This window comes from Fistularia commersonii, chromosome 6 (assembly GCF_037954325.1).
Source record: "Fistularia commersonii isolate RoL2024-O1a breed Wild chromosome 6, RoL_Fcom_v1.0, whole genome shotgun sequence".
Lineage (NCBI taxonomy): Eukaryota > Metazoa > Chordata > Actinopteri > Syngnathiformes > Fistulariidae > Fistularia > Fistularia commersonii.
Genome location: NC_141289.1, coordinates 1945162 through 1963870, shown reverse-complemented (window position 1 = coordinate 1963870; position 18709 = coordinate 1945162). Strand labels below are relative to the sequence as shown.

Sequence of the window (18709 nt, the reverse complement as noted above, 5' to 3'; positions counted from 1 at the left end):
CATACAGCATCTCTGGTCTCACCACTGACTTGTACACCTTCCCGTTGGATAGACACTCCGTCCCGTTATTGTCTGTGTGATTTTTAGCTCACGGCTTTGCATTTCTGTGACTCCGCAGGGCGTTCAAGATCAACGAGCTGAAGACAGAGGTCACCAACCGTCTGGCCATGCTAGAGAAGCGAGTGGAGCGTAAGTTCAAATCGTCCAACCTGTCAGGTATGCGCCTTTACGGCGCCGGTTGTCATTGTACGCTCGCGACAATGCTAGCTTAGGCCCGGGGATTTCAAACTCACCCAATGGAAATTAGATTGTGGAGTTGCTTTTTTTCCCCCCCTTATTAGTTTCCACACCAGAAATGTTCAAGCGGCAGCTGAGGTGACCCAAAGATTAGCATAGCTAAAGCTTGAGAATCCCTTTATTTACTTCAGTGGAACAACTCCGAAGTTTTCTCCTTGCAGAAAAGCAAGCAATCAACCAATAACCTGCTTTTTTTTTTTTTTTTTAACGCCCGCCTTCGGCTTCAGTGGGTAAAAGGAAAAAAGCCGACACTGACCAGTAGGCTACCGGGGCATTTCCTTATCTGTTCATAGCTACAGTTACTACGTCACCACAGGTCGGCGCCACCTTGCTATGGCGTCAGGCGGCAGTGTGCTTCTGCTGATCGCCCCCTTCGCTCAGAAGAGTAATCAGATTACAAGCCGTCTCTAATGAACACCTCTGGGAAGGAGGAGCAGATTTACCCCCAGGCAGCCACTGGGGATCTGGTGGAAAACAGACCAGAGGCTTGTTAAAGGTTCTCTGGTTAGGACAAAAGTAGCCTGACGATTGACGCCAATGTTAGCTTTGTGTCCGTTAAGGAAGTTTTTGGAGAGATTTCAAGTCTGGCACCTTGTCCACTTGGACTAATTAGCTCAAAGGTTCATTTGGATCCAGTTAATGTACCGTTAATTTGCATTCCCACAGGCAGTAAGGGACCGGTGCGAAACATGTACCTTAAGCGCCATACTCCAAAACAAACCACCGAAGAAGAAGGAAAAGAGGGCGTTGACACAGAAGCTGCCACAGAGTTCATATTCTGCATGTTCTGAATAATAACTATCAGATGAGTTGACGGGTTTTTGTCTTTTCCCTGCACTGCCATCCAGTGTGAAGAACCCCGTTAGCCGCTAGCCAACTCCGGACTTTTCAATTTTTTTTTAGCCTCTGTTACCTCTGGAAACCCCTCTAGTGCTTGGACCTTTTCAGCGATCCACTACGAGACTACTTCTGTGGTGACGCAAGAGTACAAGTGGCCAGTGACCACAATTGATTTTAAAAATGCCACTTGCAGAAGTAGGTGGCAATAGGGGTGGCTTAGGATTTCTACCAATCAACAAGCATCTGTGGATCTGTGATACGACCCTGCCAGTTCTAGGAGTTGAGGTTCACGGTCTTCGGTTACTATGCTACCCAAATGCAGGAAGAAATTGACTACTTCCTGAAGAGCTTCTAGGAACAGCAGAAAGGTCCTACACTGAGATAATCTGTCCTCTCTGCACCAGATGCCACTGCAGTGGCAGGAAAGTCAGTGCAGAATCAGGCTCATTCGGCCCTATCGTCTTTGGACCTTTATGTCGGGCATGCAGGTGAAGGCGTGTGGACACATCCCATGTCAGAATGTGCGTAAAAACAATACCATTATGCCCGTCAAGTCACTGGTGGGTTTGTTCTTAAAGCATCACAGGAAGGGGATTAGGATCTGTTGCATGTCAGAAAGGGGCCAAAAGCAGAAACTTTGAAAGTCGCAGTCCACATACTGGAAGTGTACCTTAAGGGTCATTTGAGTTCACCTCCGAGCCCCTTTTCGGACAATAACAATCATGGCGCCGGTGGAGGAGCTGTCGATAATCTACATTCCTAGAAGAGGCAGCGCAGTAGACTGCGTGTGGACGGAGAATTCTCCTCCCTGGTTATATCGACGACATGTTGTCTTCTTCTACTTCTTTGCTACTTTCCCCGGTCACACTTAAGCATACCGCATCCCCGAGCTCCCCGAAAAATGTACAGGATTCCGCAGGGAATGAACGGACAGAAGGGTGCGTAGGTATGCCTATTCAGCGTTGAGCAGTAATAAGCCTTTAGACAGCACGTGATATTTAGTACCTTCATCTGTTTCCGGAAACATCCAAGTTTCAGGAAAAGCAAAGGCCTTTTTAGGCAAAAGCCGCAGGAACTTGCATTTTGACCATCATCAGGTATTTCATTAGCATGGTAACCAGTTACCGTCCAGTGGAACTCGATAATCTGCTCAAGAGCAGCTGTCCAGTCCTTTTTTTAGGTGACCTGCTTCAATCCGATGGGTCGTCAATCCCGAAATAGTGGGAAAAGTGACCCAAAGCACTGTTTGTATTCTAAATTTAACATTAAACATACACTTTCTCTGACCTTTTTATCACAGCTTTGCAAAGAACGGTGACAAAAGGATCACTTGTTAACAAATCGGATTTGGACGACGAAGAACGCGGAGACCCACGCGATAAAAAGAAAACCAAGCAAAGCGCTACGAGAAAGCCAGACATTTAATAATCACTCGGAACAGCTGACTTTATCTTCTGAGAATTGCCCCGTCTTTGCAGCGCTCCAAAGTCATAAATAGATAAAAACTACGGCCCCAGACGCAGCCACTTCCGCCATGCATTTAATAAATTTAAATGCATGTCAGCTGAGGGGAACCCCGAACCGTGGCAGTTTGAAGGAACCTCAAAAAAAAAAAGCACTCCGTATTCAGCAGGTTCTAGTTGTTCTCTGGAGGGTCGGCTTGTGACGGTGGTATTAGCGGTCCGCATTACCTTTGCAGCTTGGACTAATCTAATCGCATCCCCATCATAAACAGTGAAGGGACACAAGTTCACCGAAGGCCTGCCGTTATCGCTTCTCCAACGCATACTTGGACTAATGACGACCTTTGACGAGAACACTTTCCCACGAGTTGATGTAGTTTGTGTAGTTTAGGTGGGTTTCGGAGAGCTGCTCTGCGCAGAGAAGGTGGCAGAGTTCACGGCCAGCGTTTGTCCTCTTCTTTTTTGGGCTGCTCCCATCAGGGGGCTACCTTGTTCTCTGTGTACTCTCCTCTTACACCAGCTAACTTCATGTTCTCTTCTGTCCACCTCTTCTCCTTGGTCTTGCTCTTGTCCCAAGAAGCTGGATAAATGGGTATGTCCGTCTTGAACGTCGTCGAAGGTCACAACCGCGTACTTCCCATGCATGCAGTACAGTACGTCCACTAGGGGGAGTGCAGGGTTCACCTCCCAAGTTCCGTACCGTATGTCCACAAGGGGCAGTGCAGGGTTCACCTCCCAAGTTCCATACAGTATGTCCACTAGGGGGGAGGTGCAGGGTTCACCTCCCAAGTTCCGTACCGTATGTCCACAAGGGGCAGTGCAGGGTTCACCTCCCAAGTTCCATACAGTATGTCCACTAGGGGGGCGGTGCAGGGTTCACCTCCCAAGTTCCGTACCGTATGTCCACAAGGGGCAGTGCAGGGTTCACCTCCCAAGTTCCATACAGTATGTCCACTAGGGGGGCGGTGCAGGGTTCACCTCCCAAGTTCCGTACCGTATGTCCACAAGGGGCAGTGCAGGGTTCACCTCCCAAGTTCCATACAGTATGTCCACTAGGGGGGAGGTGCAGGGTTCACCTCCCAAGTTCCGTACCGTATGTCCACTAGGGGGCAGTGCAGGGTTCACCTCCCAAGGTCCATTTTGGACAACCACAAACACGGCGGTGGAAACGTTTGAAACGGACGACAGTGTTTTCCTACGAGCATGAATGAACCCTCGGACAGAGAAAAATCGGTAATACTGGTCCGATTGTCTCATGTTAGAAGCGCAGAACCCGAACCCTCTTGGCCTAGCAAGTCGGCGACTCATTCGGGTATTTTCGGGGGCGACCCTCCGTTGAGATGGATTACTCGAAACGGTTCGGATTTCGAGCTCGACTCCGACGCATTCCTGTAAAATATTATTTGCAAAGACTCCGGTTCCTCGTTTTCCCGCATGAGGACGTTCACAGGAGTCGTCCCGTCCCCCTCCCGACCCTGAGAAGACATCGCTGCCGTTTCCCTGACTCACGGCGCCGTCGTCGTCTCAGCTCCGATGCGAAGTCAATTCACACTAGCTCGCCCGATTGCCTGGATACCTGGTCGCTACAGCAACAGCGTGGCACCCACACAGATATCCCTCCTCTCATCTCGTTGGTCGCTATGGCCACCTTTTTTCTAATGTGAGCTGGAGTGCTGTTGGAGCTGACCTCCTCCGTGTCGGCGTGGAGAGGTGGATTGATGAAAAGCGAGAGGAGGGGGACGGGAGGATGGTTAGTCGTTCCTCTCAGGGGGGGTTCGAGAGAGATTTTCCTGATTTCACCCCTTACGGAGGCACAATCCTCCCCTGTTACGTAACCGCCCTACACGACCGCAGCCCGGCGCGGGGGGAGGTATAGCCGTTTTTCGTACGTTTCCGCGACATTTCCCTCCCAGTCAGACCGACCGCAAAAAAAAACAAAAGTGCGACCTGGCTGCCGTGGAACCAGGGGGGGGGGGGGAACCCAACCAAGACAAACGATCGCCCACCCAAAAGGCAACCGGCTACGATCCACCCGAAGTTGCTGTAGAGCCAGCGGTCCCCGAAATGTCGGGCCGGCGGACGGGGATCGGGTGTCGCGACGCTTATTTGTGCCTGAATCCGACACTGTGTAAACACAATCAAGCAAAGCCCTGGTGTTTGGTTGGTTTTACGCAGTCATGAATGACTCACCCCCTCCAGGAGCTTCGTAACATCAGCTTGTTTCCCTTTTTTGAAGTCAAGCTAATGTTAGCAGCTAGGTGCCCTTTGCAATGTGTCCTGTTTTATTAATGGCCCTTATCCGGATTTTATTGCATCGAATCCGACTTTAGATTGTACGTATCTGCTGTTTGTGGAAACATAAAAGTCCGGAGCCACCGGGTCGAGGTGATTGTTATTACTATCATGTTGTCTCAACTTGTATTGTGGGTCATGGTTTTCTTTGTGGCCTCTTTTCCTTTGCGAAGAGCCCTCCTTCAGGGTTCAACTGCCTCCACCCACCCAACCTTCTTCTTCTTCTTCAGCGAGGTGTCCTCCAACCTGAGCACCCTTCTACCCGGATCTTCCATGCTCCCGATCCTATCCATCTTGCTAACTCCCAAAGAGATACCTCCCTATCTTCAGCTCTGCCTCCTGTCTTCTCCTCAGTGTCTCCAAACCAGACAACATGGCTGCTGTCGCCTTCTTTTGCCACTTTTGACACTTTTCTCCACCCGTTCCAGCACATTTCTTCACCTCTTCTTCACACTCTCCATTGCTCTGGACTCTTGACCCCCGGTATGCAAAGTCCTTCACCTTCTTGTTTCAGCTCATCTTCATTCCTCTCTAGGGTATACCTCCACCTGTTCTCTTCTTTTTCTCGCTGAAAACTACACAACACCCTTCCTCTTTCCAACCTCTCTGCTCTACCTTGGTTCCTTCATCCTCCTCACCACCAGAGTCCTCATTCTGCCATTTGGCGATTACATCTTCTGTAGAAGATGTAGTCTACCTGTGTGGTTTCATAGGCTACCCTATGTTGCTGGAAGAAAGAGTTCGCTGCAGCCATTTCCGTTTTCAGGATTTCATGAAGTCTACAGTTATCTGTCCCTCTGGATGCCAAACCTGCCTGTGATTCCTTCATCGCCTTTTGTTTCCTGCGCCAACGTGTCCACTGAAGTCTGCACCAATTTCCAATCTCCCAAATCTCGGGACATTCTGCTTCCCAGGTCTCTTTCTAACTCGCATCCCACCTGTCGGGTACAGCCACTAATAACCTTGAGCATCATACCTTCAATTTTCAGCCTTGTACTCATATGACGCTCTTTTCACCCCCAGAACATTTCGAACAAACTCAAGAAACTTCCTGCTCCATTCCTCTTCCATCAGTACCTGACATGGCAACTTCAGTCCTGCTCTGAACGTTCTAGCATTGCAACTTTTCCGCCTGGTTTCCTTCACTGCATCCATCCATCCAAGTCCTGACTCCATCCCTTTCCCTTTCCGCCTTCCTCTCCTTCTTCTACAAGCAGTAGCCCAATTTCCAAAAGTACCCTGCAGGTTATTCCCCCCTCTGGTGTTCTGGCACGGGTATTCCTTCAGATGGCCTTCCTGGCACAACCCTCTGCCTAGCTCATACCCCTTTGGGCTTGTGTTTTGTGTTTTTATTCGTGACAATTTCAGCCTGATCGCCACGTCTGTCTGTCTGTCCACCCACAGTGGAGGGGATGAAGGTGGTGGAGATCGAGAAATGTCGCAACGACATCAAGAAACTCCGTGAGGAAATGGCGTCCAGAAACAACAGGTGACTCCGCACAGCACGGCCCAAATGACTTTCTTTGCCCCCAATCCTGAAATAGAAATCCGGCAAAGTTGCTAACCCTTGCAAATGCTAAACTGGATGGATTTAAAACAACTACTGAATTCCTTTTATGAAGAAAAAAAGGTTTTGTAATAGCAACTGTTCCCTGTTACCTTCAAATATGTTATTTAGTCCCTCCGGACCTAATGAACACTTAGCAGAGTCTCTGCTTGAATCAGTGAGCTGTCATCAGGAAAAACTGGCAATTCCTGCGCTGCTAGAATTGTTTATATTCCGCTCCAAACACGCCAAAGGGCCAAGTCAGATTTTATTTATACGGCGCCAGATCACAAGAAGACACTTTCCATGCAGAGCAGGTCCAGACCGCACTCCCAGAAACCCAGCGGTTCCCCGACGAGCATGCTGTTGGCGACAGAAGCGAGAAAACTGCCTTGAACCGGCGCAGGAACCTCGGACGGATCCCGGCGGCCTTCTGCCTCGACCGGTCGGGGTCGAAAAAGATAGTTAGAGGAGGGGTAGGAAGGACAAGCACAGATGATCCCATGCTAACGATAACAGTAGCGCTAACAGTTACATGCTAAGCTGTAGTAGATGAAGTCCCCCCCCCTCGGGAACTCCTGAAATAAGAGAGTCGTCCCTCAAGAGAAGGTACAAGGTTACTATCATGCACTGATGAACGGGCATGAGAGGGTTCATGGGCATCATGGGTTGTCCCTTAGCGGGTAAGCCTATGGCTACATAACAAGGGGTAGCCTAGCACTAACTGTAAGCTTTCCCAAAAAGAAGCCGGTTCTTTAACAAAGAGGATGCTCCCGTTCTGCTTTCCGAGACTCCAGGGACCACGAGTAGGGTCATTAAAAGTCAAATGTTAAGTCTTTTTACCGGTATCTGCCTTTTTTTTCCCCACTCTCAACCCCAAGGCTGTTTTGCACCGCCTCACCTTTCTTTTATTTTCCTTTAGCAACTTCCTAGAAGATAATAAGAAGCTGACCCCTCGCAGAGACGTCCCCTCCTACCCCAAGGTAAGGTAATCACCCCCCTACCGATGCCGGGGATGGCTTTCGCTGGAACACTGGAGTGAAAATAGGAGTTTTTAGCTCCTCATCAGCAGGCCGTGGTAGACAAAGCTTTCCCAGCCTGCGGACGTAATCACATTTCCCATGAGACTCAGCAGTGTAGCGTCGTAGAAAAAACCCCAAAACTCTCACAAAATCTGCACCCAAGTCAAGTCTTCCCCCCACCAGAAAAAGGGGAAAATGTTGAATAAGGACTGTATTTAGGCAAAAAGTCAAAATAATGACTTTGGCAAATATTCAAAGAAGGAGACTGTATGGTTTTAGACAAAGGAAGCAGCTTCGGGGATTTGTTCCAAATTTATCCAGATAACTTTGGGTTTTCTTCCGGATAGCCCAAAAAATAAGAGCTGATGTTGCAAAACTAGCATTTCAGAAATTTCCCAAGCTCGTTTTTTTTTGTTGAAACAAATTGCTCCACCGTAAGAAGTCGGGGAAAAGGCATAAAAGCTGATAGCTGTGGATGAATTCAGGATTTTCCTACCTGAGATAAGATGAGATGAAGTAAGATAAGATAAGGGTTCCCGAAGTCATATGAGATTTGCTTCTGTTTAACTAAATTTGAGATAATAATTAAAAACCCGAACAGTCTCGTGACACTTTCTGGATTTAAGCCGCCCTACAGTTCATGGCTGTTTGTTGCTTATTTTAATTTCAATTAAATGATTTTTCAAAATTTTCATGACTTTCCTTCCCCCCCCCTGCACAAAGTCCAGTAGTCGCTACCTGGCAGCAAACTACGCTAACGGCTAGCAAGCTAACGAGTTTGGCTCTCTTTTAACTCCTTCGGCTACTTGCTAGCTACCCTTCTTGTTGCCGCAGACCGGCTCAGCCCCCAAGTATATTTAAGTTTCAAATAAGAAACAGCAACTCCAGGGTGTTTTTCAGTGACTTAATTAGCTTAAGTTTGTGTTTTGCTTATTCAAACAGCGCTAAACATAAAACAATAAGCACACCAAGCTCTCTTTGAATACCTAAACAACCTTCTTCTGTTCTAATGAGGACTTAAAGTAAATCTAAAGAAATGTACACTGACGTGTGCACTGGTAAGTTGTGTTTTTGAACGCTAATGACATGCTAACGGCTAACGGTACCCCCCACCCCGACCCCTAGTGGTCGAGGGCGGTAGTGAATGAGGTGCCCCCGAGCCAGGCGGAGGCGGACTGGGTTAACTGGGAGCTCTGTTGTCTGCAGTACATGCTGTCACAACAGACCATAGACGCCCTCAAAAAACCCGCCTTCGACGTCTGGCTGTGGGAGGCCAATGAGGTAAGATGAACCCCGACTCACCCACGACTCCCATCTCCCCCCCCTCCCCCTTGTTGTGTGTGTGTTTGTGTGTGTTTTTGTGTAGTACCATCTTTCTAAGGAGACAATAGAAGCTCTTAGATTGCCTACATTTGATGCTTGGCAGTGGGAACCCAATGAGGTGAGACTTGTATGTCTTGTAACTTAAGCGTTCGACAGTGTCTCGGCCACCGGTCATTGCTTTCCTCGAAGAAATGTCCGCTTTCAAAGTGCCAGACGAACTCCGTTTCGGGAACCCAACGGCGGGATGTAGCTTTCTTCCCCGAAAGCTATATCCTGGTTAATCAGCGCAGCCTTCACGCGCCTCAAGGAACTATGTTTCTTCGACGTGGAACCGCTTCCAGTTGTACTGACGACACGTAAATTACTTTAAGCTTTCACCGGTTGGCCAGCCGTTACTCTAAACAATTTTTTATAGTCGTGTTTTAAAAAGGTGGTAGCGGGGGTGTCGAGTTAAACAAAGACCCGGGTGGTTTATGAAGGGATGTAGTAAATCATCATCATCCCTTTTGTGTATACAGATGCTGAGCTGTCTGGAACACATGTACCATGACCTGGGTCTGGTCAAAGACTTCAACATAAACCCCATCACGCTCAAAAGATGGCTGGTGAGGAGCTTTACGCCAGGAGCAACATCGCCCTCTTTGGCACGGCGTCTTTTTAAACCCGCTTCCTCTCCGCAGCTGTGCATTCACGACAACTACAGGAATAACCCCTTCCACAACTTTCGACATTGCTTCTGTGTCACCCAGATGATGTACAGCATGATCTGCCTCTGCAGCCTTCAGGTACCAACCGAAACACAGCGTTGCTGTCCGATCGTAGGACTCAGTTCCAGCTAGCTTCTGGAAGTAGCAAGGGTTGCAGGTTTTCCTTTGCATGTCGGTTGCGTTCGAAGGGTCGAGTATAGATGGGCAAGGATAATAAAACCTTGTATGTACAGAATTGATGTAAGCCTACCAATTGGACTTTTGGGCCTCTTGGCGCACCGCTAGTTCGGGGTTGTATTTTCGGTTAAATTGGTCACCCAAAAAAAGGACCTGGATGGCTGATATTTAGCTGATCGGTGAGTCACCGCAGCAGGGTACGGACGGTCCGTTTGCCATGGGAACTAAGTCCTTTTGCTCTGGGATGGGATCCACTACAGACCAGGCTCCAGATCACTATCCTAACATTAGCCCTGCTGGTTGATATGCTAATAGGATACCTGACGCTGCTAAAGAAATGCAACTCCCAGAGCTTTGTCTACCAAGACCTTCGATTTTCTTGAAAAACCAGAACAGGCAAAGCCGCAAAAGTTGATGCGCCCTCTAAAGGTTCATTTATGCTTGACGTTAAATCCACGGTGAAGAAAAAAAAAAGTACAAGCAGGTTGGAACAGGAGGAGAAAAGTGTCATGGTAAACCCGTGGTAAATGAGTATCAGCCCATGAAAGGAAAGGTGTACAAGTCAGTGGTGACACCACTGATGTTGTATGCTTTGGGGAACGTGGCATTGAAGGTAAAACAGCAGCTGGAAGTAGCAGACATGAAGATGTTGAGGTTCTCTTTGGGAGTTACAAGAACTGATAGGATCAGGAATGAGTCCAACATTTTAGATGTTTTGGAGAGAAGATCAGAGAACCCAGGCTGAGATGTTTGGGTCATGTACAGTGGAGGGATAGTGAATATATTGTTAGGATGATGGAGTTGGTCTAGCGCACATGTCAACTGTGGTCCAAATGTAGCCTGCCATTCATTTTATGTGGCCTGCAAGAACATCTTAAAAGGTCTGATTGTCTCAAAATAAATGTCAAATGCGGGCATTGAACGTAAACTACATTTCCCAAAATTCATGCCGATCACGTTACCCGCCAAGTGACGGCATCCCGCTATTAAACTGCAGAGTATCTGCATTTTCAACAAGTGGAATTGAGAAACAGACATGATCCCTAAATGTCCAGGAAGAGAAAAGTTGATGCAGATGGAAGGCTGTTTCAAGAAAGATGGGAAGGCCAATACGTGTTTGTACTTCAAAAAAAACGGTATGTCTTTCGTATCATGAGGCAGGTGTCAAAGAGTACAATCTACATCGGCAGTTTGACACCAAACACGGAGCTAAGTATGCCAAAGATAGACTCCCGGAAAAACAACAAATTGTCCAAGAATTACCGTATTTTTCGGACTATACGTCGCTCCGGATTATACGTCGCACCGGCCAAAAATGCATAATAAAGAACGAAAAAAAACATACATAAGTCGCACTGGAGTATAAGTCGCATTTTTTTTGGGGGGGGGGGATTTATTTAATAAAATACAACAACAAGAACAGACATGTCATTTAAAATTTTAATGATGAACAATTTAAAATAAAAATAGAATAGAGGCAACAACAGGCTGAACGGTATGCTTACATTTCATGACACAACTGAGAAAGTGCGTAGTATGTTAACATAACATACTAACAGTTATTCCGATAACTCTAGCATAAATAACACGATAAGAAGTTTACCCAAACCATCCGTGTCACTCCAAGTAACTAAAATCCCATGAAATCTTCATCCTCGGTGTCACTTCTCATCAACTCGGCTAACTCCGGAGGTAGAAGATGCGGCGCTTCCTCTTCTACGTCACTTCCGTCAGACTCTTCGTCACTTCCGGTTCCAACTATTCCAGCCTTTCCGAATCCTGCCAGAACGGTTTCGGTCGTCACCGAAGCCCATGCTTTTTTCATCTATTCGATAACTTCCACCAAAGTTGCACGGCGCATTCGTTCCTCTAGCTGTGGCCACCTGGCTTTTAGCCCGCGATTAGCCTTTTTTGTTGTCTTCATTTCAGTTAGTTACCTCCGCTTTTCGCCAGTCTCTTACAAGCTTCTGGCTAACTCCAAACTTTCTCTCTGCAGCTCGATTACTGTTTTCGGCCGCATATTTTACTACTCGCAGCTTGTAATCAGCTTTTGTTAAGTTCTTCGCTAATGTTGAAATTATTATCACAGGCCTATAGCGCCCTCTTGCGGTTCAATGTGAAAATAACATGTGAAATGATATACCGGTACCGGTAATAATGTGTTAACAATTTTACACATAAGTCGCTCCTGAGTATAAGTCGCACCCCCCACCAAACTATGAAAAGAACCGCGACTTATAGTCCGGAAAAATACGGTAAAAGCCGAACTACGATGGTAACAGAATGTGTTCACGACAAGAAGTTCCAGTTTGACACCCGTGCTCTAGAGGAAGACCAAAGAGAAGATTTATGGATAGAGCAAGAGAGGATGTGAAGGTGTGAGAGAAGAGGAGGTTGATTTGCCGTGGCGTAGTACCGGGAGTTCCATAAGTATACGAAGGTAGCCTTCTGTCCGTCCTCTGCATGCATTTTCTGCGTCATTCTAGACTTTTTTGGGGATCTTGTGGACATGTAGCCTAGCTCCGCAAACAGGACAGTACCATTGGAAGTCCATCAGAAGACAACATGGTGTCGGTGTAACCATGGAGATGAATGAATTTTGTATCTGGTGTATCTAATGAACGTACAGAATGTTCACCATCACCAGCTTCTCCACTGCTGCCATGCTTGGTACTGCAGAATCAGAAATTTGGAAGTGAACTCTGAACTCTACATTGCCCTCCAGTGATCCCTTCAGGCCGTGGTGATGCAAAGCACTCATGGGAAGTGACGTTTGAAAAGGACATACCTGTTTACATACGCACAGTTAGCATAAATTAGCCTTAAGACCATTACATATATCCTATTTATATACAAACAGAGTTAAATTGTGTTTAGGTGCTGAAAATTACAACAGATTTTCTGTCATTTTCACTGAAAGAAATTCAAGATTGTGGAGATTTTTATTTTTTGCGCCCCTCCGTCCAACCCGACCAGTAGTCCGCCTTTTTCGCTTAACGTTTCCAAATATAAAAAATAAATTTATATTAAAAAAAAAAAAAAAAAAGATAAATTTTAATTTAATTTTTTTCTGTGTAAATTTTAATTAACACAGTGGAAAGTTGACAGTTTGATCGAGGTAGTTGTTAATAAATATGCAAAAAAGAATATACAATAATATTAATAATAATAATATTAACAACAACAATAATAATAATAAATGATAATAATAATATTAATAATAATGTGTCTAATTTAATATAAAAAATATAGATAATCTTGTGTAAAAAAAAAAAAAAAAAATAAAGTAACGCAGATAACAGCAATGAATTCTATTAGGATAAAGGCACAGTTTGCACAGATACTCACTTCCTGCTAAGATGGTGAGGAAATACGACTTCTCACAGGTCAGGACGTGTTGATCCATCAATCCGATTGGTGGATGGAGGAAACCATTTTGGGATTATTGATTATAGATGATGACGAAACCAGAAAAAAACATGATTAAGGAAATTAACAAAAGAGTCTTCCTTTGTCTGACTCATGTTGTTTCCCCTGTTGTCAGGCTCTATTCACTGGAGCTTTAATTATTCACTGCTAATGGTTGATTAAGAAGCACCAGTGACTTGCTAATGAGTTCACACACACACACACATATGTGGAAATGACCTGCGGTGTGTGTGTGTGTGTGTGTGTTTGGTCTTCCAGGAGAAGTTCACCCAAGTGGACATCTTGATCCTTATGACTGCAGCCGTTTGTCACGACCTGGATCACCCCGGATACAACAACACGTAAGACACACACACACACACACACACACACACACACACACACACACAGCTCCCCTTTTACCGTAAGTTCGGTTCTCCCGATTTATTGTTCTTCTACATTTTTTTTTTTTTTTTTTTTGCAGTATTTTAATTTTTTTCTGTGATATTCAGCTCTCAGGCACCCGCTACTTCACAGGTTTTCTTTTTTTTGTTTGTTTTTACTTTTTTTTTCTTTTTTTTTAATTTAGTAATTTTGACTATTAATAATTTTAATATTTTTTATTATTTTTTTGTAATTCAGTTCTCAGGAATTATATATATATATATAGATATATATATATTTTGCAGTATTTTAATTTTGTTCTGTGATATTCAGCTTTCGTGCCCTTGCTACTTCACAGATTTTCTTTTTTTGTTTGTTTTTACCTTTTTTTTTTTTTCCAATTCAGTATTTTTGACTATTTGTAATCATAATATTTTTGATTATTTTTTTTGTAATTCAGTTCTCACGAATTGTAATTTTTTTTTTTTTTTTTGCAGTATTTAATTTTTTCAGCTTATTCAGCTTGCGTGCACTCGCTGCTTCACAGGTTTTCTTTCTTTGTTTGATTTTATTTATTTTTTCTTCTTTTTTTTATAATTCAGTATTTTTGATTTTAATTATTGATTTTAATATTTTTGATTATTTTTTTGTAATTCAGTTCTTACGATTTAATATATATATTTTTTTTGCAGTATTTTAATTTTGTTCTGTGATATTCAGCTTTCGTGCCCTCGCTACTTCGCAGATTTTCTTTTTTTGTTTTTTACATTTTTTTCTTTTTTTGTAATTCAGTATTTTTGATTTTAATTATTGATTTTAATATTTTTGATTATTTTTTGTAATTCAGTTCTTACGATTTAATATATTTTTTTTTTTGCAATATTTTAATTTTGTTCTGTGATATTCAGCTTTCGTGCCCTCGCTACTTTGCAGATTTTCTTTTTTTGTTTTTTACATTTTTTTTCTTTTTTTGTAATTCAGTATTTTTGATTTCCTCAATATCTGATAAAGACGTCACAGGCTGCGAGCAGAAGGTCATTGCTTCTCAAATAGTGGGCGCGATGCTAATGTTGTAGCATTAGCTCAACGGTGTAGGTTTTGTTATGTTTTTTGCACCAAGCATTCACACACACACACACACACACACAGGAAATATTAAATGCAGTGAACAAACTCTCAAGAGACATCGTGGAAAAACAACAGGGATGATAAGAAAGGCGGTGAGATGATGAGACGAGGAAATATGGCGAAGCGTATGTAGCGCTTAGCAGAAAATAATAGATTAGCTCGACGTTGACATGAACACATGAATGAAGAGGTTGAACTTCTTGCTCAGCCTTTCGTTTGGACAAGTGTTAGAAAACACCTACGGAGATGTTCGTACGTGTAAATGATCGGACGTCCGAATGCGATTTTATTGTTGCTATTCTTAGAAAAAAAAAAAAAAAAAAAAACTCCATCCCGTGCTTAAAAACTGTATATGGAACAAGCAAAGTTTAATACTATGCAATATATAACTTGATATTAAAATTTATTATTTATTTTGCTTCTTTTTATTTGCAACCTTCTAAGTTAAATTTTAAATGTTTTTAAATTTTAAATTTTAAATTTTAAAAGTTAAAATTTTACTACAGGCTGATAATAAATGTAAAAATGAAATAATAATAATGATAGTGCATCAAGAAAACATTAATTGTAGCTCAGCTAGCTACACGCTAATCTACTCTGATCATCTGTCTTTGTTTTTGCTATTTTTCAGAAGGGTAGCACCTTACCAGTATTAGCATTAGCATTAGCATTATCAAAGTTGCTATGATAACTGTCAACACAGGAGAAGACGTTTATGGTTTTAACGTTTAAGTTAAATTTTAACCTTTTACGACAGGCTGATAATAAATGTAAAAATGAAATAATAATAATGATAGTGCATCAAGAAAACATTCATTGTAGCTCAGCTAGCTACACGCTAATCTACTCTGATCATCTGTCTTTGTTTTTGCTATTTTTCAGAAGGGTAGTACCTGACCAGTATTAGCATTAGCATTATCAAAGTTGCTATGATAACTGTCAACACAGGAGAAGACATTTATGGGTCATCTCGTGATTTTCGTGCCAAAACACCAGAGTTTGACACCAATGATTTAAGCGTTCAACAATTCACTCATTCATTCATAAGTCATATGGACACAACCACCGTTCACCCTGTTGTTCACACATCCGGGCTACTCCGGGTGTCCACTGAACCTCCTCCATGTTTTTGGACTGGGGGGGAACCCTGAGGAACCCCTGGGAGAACATAGAGACTCCATACAGAAAGGCCTCTTGTTGGGAACCTTCTTGCTTTTGGGTGGAGTTGCTAAGCCCCTGCGCCGCCCGCTACAAAATAGAAGATCATTGGTTCTTCCAGACCTTCATGTTTCCGAGTCTCCTCTAACTAGCTTGTTCCTCTTCTGCCACCTCCTATCTCCTCCACCTCCTGATTGTCCTTCTCCGCCTCCTAGCTCCCTCTTTGGCTCCTCCCTTCACTCCTCTCTGTGCTCTGTCCGTCTGTCCCATGTTGTCTTAGGTACCAGATCAACGCCAGGACGGAGCTGGCGGTACGCTACAACGACATCTCCCCGCTGGAGAACCACCACTGCGCTGTGGCCTTCCAGATCTTCTCCCAGCCCGACTGCAACATCTTCTCCAACTTCGACCCGGAGGCCTTCAAGCAGATACGTCAGGTTGGGCGTCAAGTACTCCCTTCTTACAGGAAGTTGAGAACATAAATTGAAAAACCCAAACTGAAGGAAGAATCGTAGTGCGGAACAGAATTTAGCATTGAATGAAGAACTACAACAACATGGAGGGTGCAAGGAGGACAAGCAAAAGTTAGCTATTAGGGCTCCAATGTTGTTCCAGGAAGTAGCCTCCTAGGGGAACTTTTTAGTTTTGCATTCCCACAGGCAGTAAGAGTACCGATGTGACGTGCACCATAAGCTCCATACTGAGGAACACGAACTCCGCCCTTATTTTGGTCCAAAATGGTGATGTTTCTCTGCGAGCTCTGGACATCCCTCTGAGGCGTAGCAGGTCGCAAGAGCTTGGTCCTCTTCTGTAGTTTTTCAAAACGGCCCGCAAGAAGTATCCGGTAATGGGTATGGCTTATGAGTTCCACCAATCACCAAGCACCTATGAGTTCCTATGGAACCGTAAAAAGACCTTGGAGTGGGTGCTGAAATGCTTCTAGGAGCAGAGGTCCTAGTTCCTGGTTCCCCTACTGTCCAAAAGGCACAGTGACAATTCCTATTAAGAGCCTCGGAGCTCTCAAAAGTTCCTACAGTGTGAAGGGGCTGGTGGTCACTAACTTTTGTCAAAGATGGAGGTGAGCTCTTAGCTTTTCTGCACCTGCACAGGCAGCAAGAGACAAAGCATCTGCAACACTGACGTGCACCTTAGATGTCACACTTGGGTAGTATCTGATAGTGGGTGTGTCTTGTGAGTTCCACCCATCAACAAGGATCTCTGTCACATGAGTTCCTACAGAGCTGTGGAAAGACATGGTAACATGAGCTACAGTGGTTCTAGGAACCGAGGTACGTGGTCCCCAGTTCCTCTGCTGTTCAAATGCCAGATGGAACGGCCTAATTCCTGAAAAGGTTCTAGTAACTGGAACGAGTTCCTAGAGTGCAAAAAATACCTTTGTTTCCCTTTAGGACACAAAGTGCCTTGTTGTCCCTTTAGGACACAAAATGCACTGTTGGAACTTGGAAGGGAAAGGGGTATGAAGGAAAACAGGAAGGAACAGCGGGGAGAAACATACTCATAGGGGGTTTGACCGAGGAACTGCTGTTGTTGTGGCACCAGGGAACCATCACGCTCATCCTGGCCACTGACATGGCGCGACACGGCGAGATCCTGGACTCCTTCAAGCAGAAGGTCGACACCTTCGACTACGCGGACGAGGAGCACGTCACCTGTGTGAGGATCCCGAAGACATATTTCTGGATATATTATGGAAAAACCTTCCCTCGTGACCTTTTGACCTCGCTCCTTCCCCCTCTTGTAGCTGAAGATGGTGCTCATCAAGTGCTGTGACATTTCCAACGAGGTGCGGCCCATGGAGGTGGCCGAGCCCTGGGTGGACTGCCTCCTGGAGGAGTACTTCATGCAGGTGGGCCCCTCGAGCACAGCGACTTGTATGCTCTCCTTGTCTGGCTGAGGTTGTTGAGAAGGTTCCTCTGCTCAGAGCGACAGGGAGAAGTCCGAGGGGCTCCCCGTGGCTCCATTCATGGACAGGGAGAAGGTGACCAAACCCACGGCACAGATCGGCTTCATCAAGTTCGTCCTGATCCCCATGTTTGAGACGGTGATGAAGGTGAGTATCCAACGGGGCGGGAGTTGCCCGTGGAAGAAATGTTGTCCGAGCGAGTCTTCAGAGGTGCAGCGACCTCCCAGTGAGGAGGTCCAGGGTTGGACACCCCCCTGTGTGGAGTCTCCATGCTCTCCTCCAGGTTGATAAGGGATAGTAAGGGAATGTTTCTTTGTCAAACTCGAGGCCCGTGGGCCAAATGAGGCCCGCGAGAACGTCTTTAAATAAAAAAAAGTCAACCATAAACTACATTTCCCACAATCCATGCCGATCTTGTGACCCGCAAAGAGAAAAGATGCAGATAGAAGGCGGTTTCAAGAAAGCTGGGAAGGCGAATACATGTTTGTACTTTAAGGAAAGAAAAAAACGGTATGCCTTTTGTGTTAAGAGGCAGCGTCGGTCGTAGCAGAGTACAACCCATGTCGCTAATTTGACACCAAAAACGGAGCTAAGTATGCTAAAGTTAGCCTTCCAGAAAAACAACACATTGTCCCAAGAATTAAAATCCAAAATGTTACACATGCATTAGCATAGATGCTATGGACATGTATCTATATGGCATGAATAAGAGGGTGAATGGTTAATTTATGGATTTTTATAAGGTAGCTTCCCTCCGCTAACACCGTCACAGTAGACAAATGAAAGTGTTTCGGCAAAACCGCTCGCGTTTATCATAATTCTTTTTGAATTCCGTCTTGAAAAAGACACGCAAAAATGCTATCTGGTCGACAGCGCTCGGTCTAGCTGTCGAAGAAGGAAATAGAACTGCTGTCAGCTAGCATGTAGCATGTAGCATGTAAGTTTAGCATCTGTTAAAGGAAAAGCATTTGCGTTATGTATGGGAAGATGTTACCTTTTTTTTTAATTAATTATATTTATTTAATTTTATTAATTGCATA

At 44.8% G+C, this 18709-nt stretch overlaps 1 protein-coding gene across 2 annotated transcripts in view; it reads left to right on the top strand.

The window, feature by feature from the left end:
- Positions 1-18709, top strand: part of pde9aa (phosphodiesterase 9aa) — a 48268-nt gene that overhangs the window by 23920 nt on the left and 5639 nt on the right. Inside the window, exons 6-16 of one of the 2 annotated variants that reach the window (XM_086147716.1) lie at positions 119-189; positions 6297-6381; positions 7361-7421; positions 8827-8901; positions 9302-9388; positions 9464-9568; positions 13355-13437; positions 16026-16182; positions 17306-17419; positions 17508-17612; positions 17688-17816. In XM_086147716.1, coding sequence (XP_086003842.1) covers positions 119-189; positions 6297-6381; positions 7361-7421; positions 8827-8901; positions 9302-9388; positions 9464-9568; positions 13355-13437; positions 16026-16182; positions 17306-17419; positions 17508-17612; positions 17688-17816 — 1072 coding nt within the window. Of the gene's footprint in view, positions 1-118; positions 190-6296; positions 6382-7360; positions 7422-8666; positions 8742-8826; positions 8902-9301; positions 9389-9463; positions 9569-13354; positions 13438-16025; positions 16183-17305; positions 17420-17507; positions 17613-17687; positions 17817-18709 lie in introns of both variants that reach the window. The other variant, XM_086147717.1, reaches the window with a different exon arrangement.